The sequence below is a fragment of the Schistocerca gregaria genome, chromosome 1 (genome assembly GCF_023897955.1).
Source record: "Schistocerca gregaria isolate iqSchGreg1 chromosome 1, iqSchGreg1.2, whole genome shotgun sequence".
Taxonomy (NCBI): domain Eukaryota; kingdom Metazoa; phylum Arthropoda; class Insecta; order Orthoptera; family Acrididae; genus Schistocerca; species Schistocerca gregaria.
The window spans coordinates 757,305,140-757,318,395 of record NC_064920.1 but is presented as its reverse complement, the minus strand read 5'-3'; the positions used below and the strand labels follow the sequence as shown (position 1 = coordinate 757,318,395).

The window sequence follows — 13,256 nt, the reverse complement described above, 5'->3', positions numbered from 1 at the left end:
CTATCTTATGAATCTGCCATCACAAGTATTATCCTATAATTGATATATACTTCCTCTCTGGTATATATCTTTCTTTTCTTGTCATTTTTGAGCTGTGCTTTTTGATAGAATTATCTGTCGTATATGATATGTTTATTCCATTCTTTTGAAGGTGTAAGTGATATATGCGCGAGTTTGTGTTTGTATGTTATGTACTCTTATGTTTTTTCAATTATTGCGTGTAGTTGTTATGGTATTGAATGTTTATGATCGTGTTTGGTTCTGTTGTGATGTTGTCAATGGTTTTGTGCTTTCTGATTTTCTTTTAATTTTGCTGTTTAGCTTTGTAACCATATTACTATTGTAACCACTGTTTCGGACTATCTGCATTATTATGTCCCGTTCTTTTGATAGTTCCTTTGTTGAGTGGAACTGTGTTGGATCTACAGAGTATGTGTCGAAGTGCTGCTTGTTTTTGTGGGTGTAGGGGTTCAAGCATAATGTCAGTAGCTGAGGCTTTACAGTAGATTTCAAACAGACGCTTACCGTTTTGTTTTTTGGACTGTTATATCCAGAAAGTTAATTTGGTTATTCTGTTCTCTTTCCATACTTAGTTTTATATTTTTATCAAACTTGTTGATGCCAGTATGTAACTTCTCAGTTTTTGTTTGTGGTTCATCTATTGATGAGAGGATGTCATCCACATACCTGAACCAATATATTATGTTGTATTTTTTTGCTAATATTTTCGTGAAAATTATCTGTTCAGTGTGATTTATAAAAATATTTGTTAACGCTCTTGACCCTAGCGATCCCATCTTCTTATAAATAAAATTCATTATTGAATTGGAACTAATTTGCTTCTGTTATGAGTTTTACTAAAATATTTCATTAATCGGTGCATCAGGGAGCTGACTATGTGTATTCAGGTTCTTATCTATCATTTCTATTGTTTCTGGTACAAATATGTTGGAATATATGCCTTCTATGTCAAATGCAAAGAGTGTTGTTGTGTCTGGAATTTTCACATGTTTTTATTTTTTGTATTAGCTGTGTAGTGTTTTTAATGGTTCTATCTTCTAGTACTTTTTCATGCAGTAAGTTTAGAATGTATCCAGCAAGCTTGTAAGTGGAGGATTTTCTGAAATCCAGTACTGGTCTCACATGAAGATTTGGTTTGTGGATCTTTGGCTGGCTTCAGAGGATAGTTGCAGTGGGATTAATCAGTCACAGCATTCTTGTTTCTGTGCTATCCAGCGTGATGTCTATATTTATTAGAGTGTTTTTACTTTTGCCTGAAATTTGTCTGTTTTGTTTGATTTTAATTTTCTAATGTTATTTTGTGAGATGAATTCTTTTGTTTTTATAGGTATATTGTTCGTTGTCTGTGATACTACTGTGTTCCCCTTGTCTGCTTTTGAAATAATGATATTTTGAAGTTTTTTCCTAAGTTTTTTGAGTGTTACAGATTCTGTGTTTGTGTTGTTTTTGTGTGTTGTTGTATTTTCATATTGTTTATTATATTATAATTTTTTCACCTAGTTCTCGAGTTAGTCCATTGTTGACACTTCTGATTTCTCTCCTATTCTCCCTTGTCAATACATTTTCTGCTTGTATCATTAGACTTTCTACGTAATTTCCATCTATTTCTGTATTTTAACCCTTCCTCCAACAGTTGTCTTTCTTTATTGTTTATGTGTTCGTCTGTAAGGTTCACTAATCATGAGCAGAATTTGTGAGAGTGATTTTCTTGGTTGTGTGTATAGTTATTATGTTGTTATTTGAGTTTTTTTGAGTTGACTGATCTTTCTTCTATGAGCTGTTTCCCTTCTTTGTACGACCTCTAGCATGTTAGCGGTTTAGAGGAAACGCAGATGTCAACTGTTTTTTAATCTACTAATCGTACGTATCAAAACAAGACTGTATGATTCTAGATCCCACTGACGATGCCTTAAAGTGAGAAAAGGCGAAATGCTTCTGGGAGAAATAACGTACAGTGCAGCAAGAGATGCGATTTTTATTTAAAAAAGAAATATTTCTGTGCTTGCTGCTGAGGATGGCCACGCAAACAAACTCACTTTTCACAATTTTTGTTACATGAACTAGATTAGCGCGCCCGCTGCTTCGCTAATGTGGATTGTGTAGTGTGCACAGATTATTCTTTCTGTGTTTGTTTGTTTTCCTTTAATCAAGTTCTTATGTTGCTCGCAAATTGCAATATCTAAACTTTTCAGACTAGTTAAAGTCACAGACGCATGGCCTTTTCCGAATGTGCATCCGACCACAGGCGTTTCTGGTAGCTGGAATAGAAAAGTTTTTGTTAATCGTACATATAGAGTTCTCGTAGTGATTTTTCCAGAGACACTTTCATCCCCTAAAGCACATTCCGTTACATCTAACAGAGAATTCGAATACCAATTTTCATAGATTTATTTCATAAAACTTTTCATCCCCTATTTCATTCCCATAGGGAGTTGAATTTCCAAAATCACTGAAAGACGTATTTTTATATTTCTAACTGAAAAGTCAGATACCATTTTCACAGATATAGCTTTAAAATATTCTCACTGATCTGAGCTGGTCTTCTGAAGCGTGTTGTGTGAGTACAGTAAAGCGGCGCTATCTGAGTGCACTAAGTGAACACATTTGTCCAAGGGTAAAAATAACAGTGATGTGTGGTTATTATAACTGTCGAGTAGTGAGCTGCAGCGCCATGTGCAGTACTCACTGTGATGGCATGCGGTGCCGTTGTAGTTGGGGAAGTAACCCGGGCCGCACACGCACTTGTTGTCCGTACAATTGGCGTACTGTATGGCCGCGCAGTCGCTCGTGGAGCTGCAGTATTCGCGCAGGTCTGAAACACAAACAGAGGAAATAACACCGGCTGTCCACTCAGATACAGCCGCATAATTATCAGTAGGTGATACTAAGATGTATATTTTAGCTGTTACTAATGCTGTAAATCTTAACTATCATAATCTGACAAATGTGTACATTTTCATACAAAATATCTTTACATGTTATTTGAGAGAAATTAAATGAACCCCACTGACGATGTTAAAACTTTGCCCGACACAGTTTTGGGTGTTAAACAAGAAGATCCGTATTTCCGCAATTATACTGTAAAACTCCACTAGTATCAAGCATGTAAGTGAAGGAAATAAATACTTTGGTGACATACACGGATAAGAGCTATTGTGCTTCATTTCCTTCTATCATTTTACTAAGACATTTGTTGTTTGTGATTAGTAAATAGATGAACATCACTTTCTACTACACTTCCTGTAATTTAATAAATATTAAAAATTTTATGCCCCTCTCCACAACCGCTAGTAGTGGGACGATTCATAGCTTCCACTCATTATGTAAGCAGCACGTGTAAAATTGTAGTCCAGTTAACGGCTGCGAGTCTTCTGAGTCGCTGCTTTATAAGTTAATGAGCTTTCTGTTTGTATGTGGTAGGTTTGTGGTCACGTTCGTCAAATTTTGAAATATTTTCACCTGGATTCTTCTCTTTCAGACCTGATGACGGTTGTAAAACAACATGTAACCAATACTGTTGTCTGTATGATTTTTGACAAATATTTGATATTGAAATGTGAGTGCAAAGAAAAATGATGAAAGTTAAATGAAGTGACAGAGCGGCGTATAAAGCGTTACTTCTAAGGCTACGTTCACATGACGGAAAATGGACACGCGTTTTCGAATTGCACGTTCAGACATCTACCATTCAACTTACAAGCGGTCACATGAGCGCGTGCTGACGCAGCTTTTATGCAAAAAGTCTGTATATCGAGAGAAACGCGCTGTTGCAAAGATAGATAGCACCCGTGTGCACTGTCTGAGAAAGTTGACCACGTTGTTTGTTTCTGTATTTTCCTTTGTTGGATGTTGCGAAAAATGAATGAAACCGAAGGCGAGAATACTGAAATCGGCATACGAGGTGACGAAGTAGGAAAAAAAGAAAAAGCAGCATTTCGGAATATTGCATCGGTATCGTATAAAATAGAATTTTGAAACGGCAAGCTTGGAAAAAAGTGGTTCTGATCTTCTGTGAGGGAAATGACTAAGAAGAAAGGAAAAACATAAATAAGTAAAACTATATTGTTAACAAGTAGACTTTCCTTCACATCATATGATCTGTATGTTCAAGTAAGCATGCTTTAGCGAAATAGTTGGTAAACGTAGACAGAACGTTATCCGTTAACAAAGAGGGTTGCTCGTTTATACCTGTGAAATATCTTGGCGTTTAAATCCATCTCTTATTCGAACATAGTTATTAATTACTATAATCGCTCTTACAGTGTGCTGCGTACAATCCACAGCGACATGTAATGGGCGATGCAATATTGTTCACTTACTACACGCTATACCAAAAGTATAGCCAGCACGGCAACATGCTAAATTTAGCTGATTGTTACATATCGTTTTTTCCTAAGCAGCTGCTTTCCGCCATAGGGTCTCATTAAATTCTCCGCCATCCCAAATGTTTTGTCACATACACTCACGTAAGGATGTACTACCTGGTGGTTTTCTGCTAAAGGTCTCTGTTTCGATGTAAGCCCCTGTCTACAGATTTTCCAGTGACGTTTTCGTATAGAACGGGATCTCTGAAAATTCCTGAGTCACAATGTCTTCCATAAGGGCAGATGTCAACCCAGATAAAGCGATAGTCAGTCACGTAGCACCAACAGCACCAGAAGAAAAAGGGTCTCTAAGTGAAACTTAAGGAACGTCAATGTCCAGAATTTAGTGTTACTATCGAGCGCTCCAATGCAGTGAGGAAAATTTGCTTACTGTTCAAGTCCTTGAGATCTTTCAATCCATTTTTCATCATCTTGTATTAGCATCACAATGTCTTTTATTTACTTCAAGATAACTTTACATACTTGACGATTTATTCCAGACATAGTCAGTTTTCCAATTTTATATGAACAGAGTAATTCCACCACTCAACATCCGCATACAAGATATCCAGAACCAAAACAGATCGTGTCCGGAAACTGCAGGGACTAAGGCCCTCTACGACTCGTCATCTGCACCCTTCGGAAATTCGATCGCACGTTCGCGTGCGCCAACTCGCATTACATCTGAACTTAGCCTGAGAGTAAGAGAAAGAAGAAAGAGAATAGAAATGATAAGCATGTGGAAAACATCTTGGCTGAGACACATACTTCGACGAAATTTCCTGCAACGAAGTATTCGAAAAAAAGATTGCAAAAGAATGAAACAGGGGAAGAACAAGAGGATTTTGAACGCTGTATGGCACTAGAAATAGTCGAAGTTAGCAACAAACTAAGGAAGAGGCACCGGGCAGAGAGACTTCCAGCTATTGATTACAGCGATATTATCCTGCAAAAACTCCCTTTGGGAAGCTCATGGCATCTGTAACTGGTTATGAACACATGTATTCGACATATCTGTGACGTTCAACTGTTTGATCATATTTGACGATCATACGCACAATTACCCATATACTCTGTCTCTTCCATTGTCTTATCGACACACACTGTTCCTCATATCTCTCCTCGACCTTGCCCTCGTATGAACAGCACGGCAGAAACACTCATTCCCATCAGAGCAAAATCCTTTCTGTCCCACTTCACTGCACAGCCACTTCTTTTCAGTGGCAGGAACCCAACTCTGGAATAACCTCCCTCATTGTATTAGAGAATTGAATAACACCTCCAGTTTCAAAAGACAGTTGGTGAAATATCTGCTAAAGCAATAATGGTGACTGCCATTGTCCCTGTGCTCAGTTACTATGCCTTCACATCTTTCTTTCCGATAAGATCTTTCCCATTTCGCAGAGTTCTTAGTTAGTGTAGAAGTACTGGCATTAATTACTTCATTAACTCTTAGTACTATTGATTCACATTATCTCTACAAACAGTAAAGTCATTTTATTACTATTTATCATATTAAAATTATTGTTATTTTTTAGCTAACAGAGATGTACAAAAGGCACTGTAGGTACGAAATACTGGTCCGATGTAAGAGACAGTCCGAAGGTCCTAATATGATCAGGCTGAGTAAATAAATACACGACTCGAAAGCGCAAAGTACACAGTAAAAGACAAATATACCAGTACATAAAGTAATGAATGTGGAGTGAGTGTGCCTGCGAGCCGCTGCCTGGCAGCCGGGATGGACGCCATTGCCAGATGGAGCGCTGGTCTTCGCTGCGCCGATAGCGTTATCTCCTCTGACACCCGCCTATCACGTTACGCGACAGCCGATGAGTGGCTGCGAGGCGTTAACTCAGCACCGTACAGTACCTACGGCGCGAGGTAAACACATATGACGTACCTTCTCACAAACAAATTGAAGAAAAAATCAGAAAGTACCAGAAGACATCGCTCTAATATAAACAGTGTAACATGTACGAAAATTTGTTACCATTTGACAGTTGAAACGACTCTAGCGACCCTAGTGGCGAGAAAGCCAGCTGTAAGATCAATATTTGTTTTTAATTATTTCCTAGTTAATTAAGAAAATAATTGTTACGGTGCGAGTCGGTAAGCGTCACGTTCCGAGGACTCAAACGTTATTTCCCCACTGCTGATATAAATGGATGGAAAGATGGCCAAATGGGAATGAGCAGGCAAGCAAAAGATTGGTCGACTCAAGTGCGTTTTAAATAAATATAAATTAGTGAGCAGATACATTGTTGACAACTTGTGGCTGACGCGGATAGCTACAAGAGCTACTAAATTATCAAGAGATATGAGTGATCACAAACATATGTAAAAACAGCCGAAGCTCACTCATTCAGTGACATAAGCTGCAACTTTCGAATATTTGTCAAATAGCAGGTTACTACGAATGGAAAAAAGCTGGTAGAAGCCGACATCGGGGAAGTTCAGTTTGGATTTCGTAGAAATATTCACTTGAGGCAATACTGTCCCTACGACTTATCTTAGAAAATAGATTAAGGAAAGGCATACCTACGTTTCTAGATTTGTATACTTAGAGAAACCTTTTGATAATGTTGACTGGAATACTCTCTTTCAAAATCTGAAGGTTGCAGGGGTAAAATAGAGGGAGCGAAATGCTATTTACTGTAACCAGATGGCAGTTATAAGAGTCGAGCAACATGAAAAGGAAGCAGTCGTTGGGAAGGGAGTGAGACAGGGTTGTAGCCTCTCCCCGATGTTATTCAATCTGTATATTGAACAAGCAGTAAAGGAAACAAAAGAAAAATTCGGAGTAGGTATTAAAATCTATGGAGAAGAAATAAAACCTTTGAGGTTCGCCGATGACATTGTAATTCTGTCGGAGACGGCAAAGGAATTGAAAGAGCAGTTGAACGGAATGGTCAGTGTCTTGAAAGGAGGATATAAGATGAACATCAACAAAAGCAAAACGAGGATAAGGGAATGTAGACCAATAAAGTCGGCTGATGCTGAAGGAATTGGATTAGGAAATGGGACACTAAAAATAGTAAAGGAGTTTTGCTATTTGGGGAGAAAAATAACTGATCAATGTCCAAGTAGGGAGGATATAAAATGCAGACTGGCAATGACAAGGAAAGCGTTTCTGAAGAAGAGAAATTTGTTAAACATCGAGTATAGATTTAAGTGCCAGGAAGTCGTTTCTGAAAGTATTTGTGCGGAGTGTAGTCATGTATGGAAGTGAAACTTAGATGATAAATAGTTTGGACAAGAAGAGAATAGAAGCTTTCTAATTGTGGTGTTACAGAAGATTGCTGAAGATTAGATGGATAGATCGCGTAACTAATGAGGAGGTATTGAATAGAATTGGGGAGAAGAGGAGTTTGTGGCACAACTTGACTAGAAGAAGGGATCGGTTGGTAGGACATGTTCTGAGGCATTAAGGGATCACCAGTTTAGTATTGGAGGGCAGCGTGGAGGGTAAAAATCGTAGAGGGAGACCACGAGATGAATACACTGAGCAGATTCTGAAGCATGTAGGTTGCAGTAGATACTTGGAGATGAAGAAGCTTGCATAAGATAGAGTAGCATGTAGAGATGCATCAAACCAGTCTCAGGACTGAAGACAACAACAACAACAACTTACTCAGCTTAAAACAACAGAAAATAAACATATTTCTTGCATATATTTCTGTTGTTCTCATTATGATAGGCACTTTCCTTGACATGTAACTATCTCATATAGAGGTTAATGTTTCGCAAGGTCTTACACTTCACTCAGGTATCTAATACAACAATATTTTTATAATAAATGTAATTACTTTGGCTTCGAAAGCGAATGTGTTGAAGATTCTTGTTGTTTGTGGCTCAGAGACAGCAACAATTCTGCAATTTGTTTCTGTATGTTGAGAAAATGTTTTATTGCTTTTGATGTTTTATTAACGCGTTTGTGTGGTTTTCTTTTCAGCTAAAGTTGTGGTGGCTTATTTCGTACATTAAATAAAGTAGATACTGCGTTCCTAACACGTTTTACACGTATGACGTTCACTGATTTTACTGAAAGTGTACCGACGAAAAATTCATCTTTCAGAGTAGATAAACGAGGCCTTTCTGCAGAAGGTTAGGTCCTGTATGTTTACTAGCTTTCATTATTTTTTAGAGGAATATGACTTTCTTCACAAAGTACCTGTAGCTTACAAGAGAGTCATAAAGAAACTGTCTTGTAATTTACATTTCCATAGGTCCAGGGATCTTAGGGAACTAAAGAAAGACAAATGTGTCGTCGTCTTTTAGTTAGCGCTAATTTTTATGGCCCTACATACGTTCCCTATTGTAAAAACTGTGTTACAAATCAGTATAAACGGTACTATTCGAAGCCATCCGATATCGTATACAGAAATGTAGCTTTCTATTTGCTTCGCAAGCTGCTGTCACGCGTATAAGAAAAATAGACGAGGGTGTGGTGACTGTACGAGTTGGACATTGCTAATAGTGTAACACCACCCGTGTCCTAGATAATGCCATCAATTTAGCTAGAAAGGTGTAAGTAGGCTGTTTAGGTTTTTATGTTCGTAACGTCACGTAGCGCTCTGTGTAAAAATCACTGGCTGTGCTGTGTGCAGTCTGTGGCTGGTTGGCATTGTTGTAATATTCGCTATTGTAGTGTTGAGCAGTTGGATGTGAACAGCGCGTAGCGTTGCGCAGTTGGAGGTGAACCGCCATCAGTGGTGGATGTGGAAAGAGAAATGCCAGAGTTTTGAAAGGTTACAATTAGCGGGCGGTCTGGACGTGTGTCCGCCAGAAAAAGGAAATTTGTAAAGGTGGATATCATGAACTGATATATACATGATGACTTTTGAACATTATTAAGGTAAATACACTCCTGGAAATTGAAATAAGAACACCGTGAATTCATTGTCCCAGGAAGGGGAAACTTTATTGACACATTCCTGGGGTCAGATACATCACATGATCACACTGACAGAACCACAGGCACATAGACACAGGCAACAGAGCATGCACAATGTCGGCACTAGTACAGTGTATATCCACCTTTCGCAGCAATGCAGGCTGCTATTCTCCCATGGAGACGATCGTAGAGATGCTGGATGTAGTCCTGTGGAACGGCTTGCCATGCCATTTCCACCTGGCGCCTCAGTTGGACCAGCGTTCGTGCTGGACGTGCACACCGCGTGAGACGACGCTTCATCCAGTCCCAAACATGCTCAATGGGGGACAGATCCGGAGATCTTGCTGGCCAGGGTAGTTGACTTACACCTTCTAGAGCACGTTGGGTGGCACGGGATACATGTGGACGTGCATTGTCCTGTTGGAACAGCAAGTTCCCTTGTCGGTCTAGGAATGGTAGAACGATGGGTTCGATGACGGTTTGGATGTACCGTGCACTATTCAGTGTCCCCTAGACGATCACCAGAGGTGTACGGCCAGTGTAGGAGATCGCTCCCCACACCATGATGCCGGGTGTTGGCCCTGTGTGCCTCGGTCGTATGCAGTCCTGATTGTGGCGCTCATCTGCACGGCGCCAAACACGCATACGACCATCATTGGCACCAAGGCAGAAGCGACTCCCATCGCTGAAGACGACACGTCTCCATTCGTCCCTCCATTCACGCCTGTCGCGACACCACTGGAGGCGGGCTGCACGATGTTGGGGCGTGAGCGGAAGACGGCCTAACGGTGTGCGGGACCGTAGCCCAGCTTCATGGAGACGGTTGCGAATGGTCCTCGCCGATACCCCAGGAGCAACAGTGTCCCTAATTTGCTGGGAAGTGGCGGTGCGGTCCCCTACGGCACTGTGTAGAATCCTACGGTCTTGGCGTGCATCCGTGCGTTGCTGCGGTCCGGTCCCAGGTCGACGGGCACGTGCACCTTCCGCCGACCACTGGCGACAACATCGATGTACTGTGGAGACCTCACGCCCCACGTGTTGAGCAATTCGGCGGTAAGTCCACCCGGCCTCCCGCATGCCCACTATACGCCCTCGCTCAAAGTCCGTCAACTGCACATACGGTTCACGTCCACACTGTCGCGGCATGCTACCAGTGTTAAAGACTGCGATGGAGCTCCGTATGCCATGGCAAACTGGCTGACACTGACGGCGGCGATGCACAAATGCTGCGCAGCTAGCGCCATTCGACGGCTAACACTGCGGTTCCTGGTGTGTCCGCTGTGCCGTGCGTGTGATCATTGCTTGTATAGCCCTCTCGCAGTGTCCGGAGCAAGTATGATGGGTCTGACACACCGGTGTCAATGTGTTCTTTTTTCCATTTCCAGGAGTGTACATTGTTTGTTCTCTATCAAAATCTTTCATTTGCTAACTATGCCTATTAGTAGTTAGTGCTTTCAGTAGTTAGAATCTTTTATTTAGCTGGCAGTATTGGGGCTCGCTATATTGCAGTAGTTCGAGTAACACAGATTTTTGTGAGGTAAGTGATTCATGAAAGGTATAGGTTATTGTTAGTCAGGGCCATTCTTTTGTAGGGATTATTGAAAGTCAGATTGCGTTGCGCTAAAAATATTGTGTGTCAGTTTAGTGATGATCAGAATAAGTAAAGAGATAAATGTCTGAGTATGTTCAGTTTTGCTCAGCTGTTTGAAAAACAAATAACGGAAGAGGTTTATAAGCACAGTAATTCATGAATTTTTCTAAGTGGTGGTTTCAAAGGGAGCCCACAAGTTTCCTTTGGTATGCCACAACAAGCTGACTGATGGTTGTGGCCTGTAGAACTACACAAACTATGGGGACGTTCAACGCTGCGTCCCTCTCTTTGTTCCAGATAGACCCAGACGTTGTCTATGGGACTAAGAGTGAGTTAGAGGCCAGTCGAGGTGACATGAGGCGTCCGAGAGCTCCTCAAACCGGAAACGTATGCGTGTAGACCTGTGTACGCGACTGCACTCACCTTGGAAGACGGAAGTATCCATGGGATCCTCCTCACAAAAATGCACAGTGGCACCAAAAATATTGCCGCAGACACCTTGTGCATCTAATACAAAATGTATAAATATTAGGAACATTGTATGTATACCACTAACTCTGACTCAAAAACGAAATAATTGCCACATTAAAATATTTTTCCAACAAAACAGAATTAATTGAGGGTTCCCTCCTGCACAAAAAAATGGTATTTGCACACTGTAGCACGTTTGTTATTGTGCTTGACAGACATCACTGCGCAGACCATATTTGTGCAATCGCAGTTCGCAAACAGTTCAGTCGCTTGCCTGACGGCCGCTGTAAAGGGCATTCACTTGTTCCGATGAGTCCGAAGGGCACGAGCATTCAGTGTCGTTTCGCAATAAGGCAGTCTTATTGCATTAGCAGGATAAAAGTTACCGTGAGATTGGTAATATGGTTTTTGTTAGTTATATAACAGTGCGGACGAACATCAAGAAGTTTCAAGAGACCGGTACAGCAGACAATAAAGGCAGATCCTGGCGTCCATGAGTTCTTACATGTAGGCGGCGTCGAAGGATAGTTCGTCTTGCTCAAAAACAACCCTATACAAGTGCAGGGTCGTTTGTATTGGGCATCCAGTCAACGTCCACCAAATGGGTCAGCGCTCAGACTATTAGGAATGTTTTGAACGCAGCTGATGTTCGAGGCAAATGGTTCAAATGACTCTGAGTACTATGGGACAGCTGAGGTCATCAGTCCCCTAAAACTTAGAACTACTTAAACCTAACTAACCTAAGGACATGACACACATCCATGCCCGAGGCAGGATTCGAACCTGCGACCGTAGCCGTCTCGCGGTTCCAGAATGAAGCGCCTAGAACTGCTCGGCCACCCTGGCCGGCTGTTCGTGGCAGATCTTCCAGAAAGAAGCAATTTATTTCGGAAGTTAACAGAAAAAACCTTACAGTTCACCTAGGATTATGTAAATCGATTGAATTTTACAATTCTGTGCTATTTTTCTGACGAATCCAAGTTTGATTTGTTTGGCTCTAACGGAAAGAGAGAAGTGTGGCGCAAACCAAATACAGAGCTCTGGTCACAACATGTCCTAACTACAGTAAAACATGGGGGAGAAAGCGTGATTGTTTGGGGATGGCATCCTCTGGTGTTGGTGACTTACTGAAGATGTCATGGATCATTGTAAATATATCGATCTTTTGCGAGGCGGTTTACATAGCAGTGCATAGAAACACAGTCTTGATGGCGTCTTTTACTTTCAACAAGCTTACGATCGTAAACATACGGCTCTGAGAACTCGAGTGTAGTTATTACAGAATCTTCCAAGAAGGCTTTTTACTGCACCACAGAGCCCTAATCTCAGCTCAATAGAGCGTCTGTATACATACTTGGATACAAGAAAACGTCATTCTACAGGGAAGCAGGAGTTTCAGACGGTGTTGTAAGAGAAATGGTCGAAGATATTGCTCGCAATTTGATTCACTTCATGCCAAGACGTCTACAAACTGTCTGTGAATGGTACACACACAGGCTACTAGTACTGAATTACGTGAATCATAGAGATTTTAACTTCATTTTTGTGAAGGTGTGGCAACATTTTTTGACGTGTAGAGCAACTGTTTTTTTTTCTTTTTGTAAACTAATATTTTTGTTGTGAGGAACCAATTATACTAGAAGAAGTGATTACGTGTGTACAAAATCCCGTGTCAATGTGGGAAAACTTACATTGGTCGTTCGATTAGCACAGTGAATGACAGGTGTGTGGAACATCGCCGTCATACGAGGCTACAACAGCCGGAAAAATCGGAATTTTATGAAACTGTGGTAGTTGCCAACATTTCCGGTTTTTGGAACAGTGGCTATAAAGAGGCGATTGAAATTAGGTTGGCTGATAATTTAGCCAAGAGAGACAATAGGTTTCCTCTTAGCACGACGTGGAATCCTGT

General features: G+C 40.9%; 1 protein-coding gene across 1 annotated transcript in view; it reads right to left on the bottom strand.

Moving 5' to 3' along the window:
* The window catches only part of LOC126267901 (uncharacterized), a 44,235-nt gene that overhangs the window by 17,007 nt on the left and 13,972 nt on the right, over nucleotides 1-13,256 (bottom strand). The window contains exon 2 of the mRNA XM_049973215.1: nucleotides 2,708-2,833. Within this exon, the coding sequence (XP_049829172.1) occupies nucleotides 2,708-2,833 (126 nt within the window). The remainder of the gene's footprint in view (nucleotides 1-2,707; nucleotides 2,834-13,256) is intronic.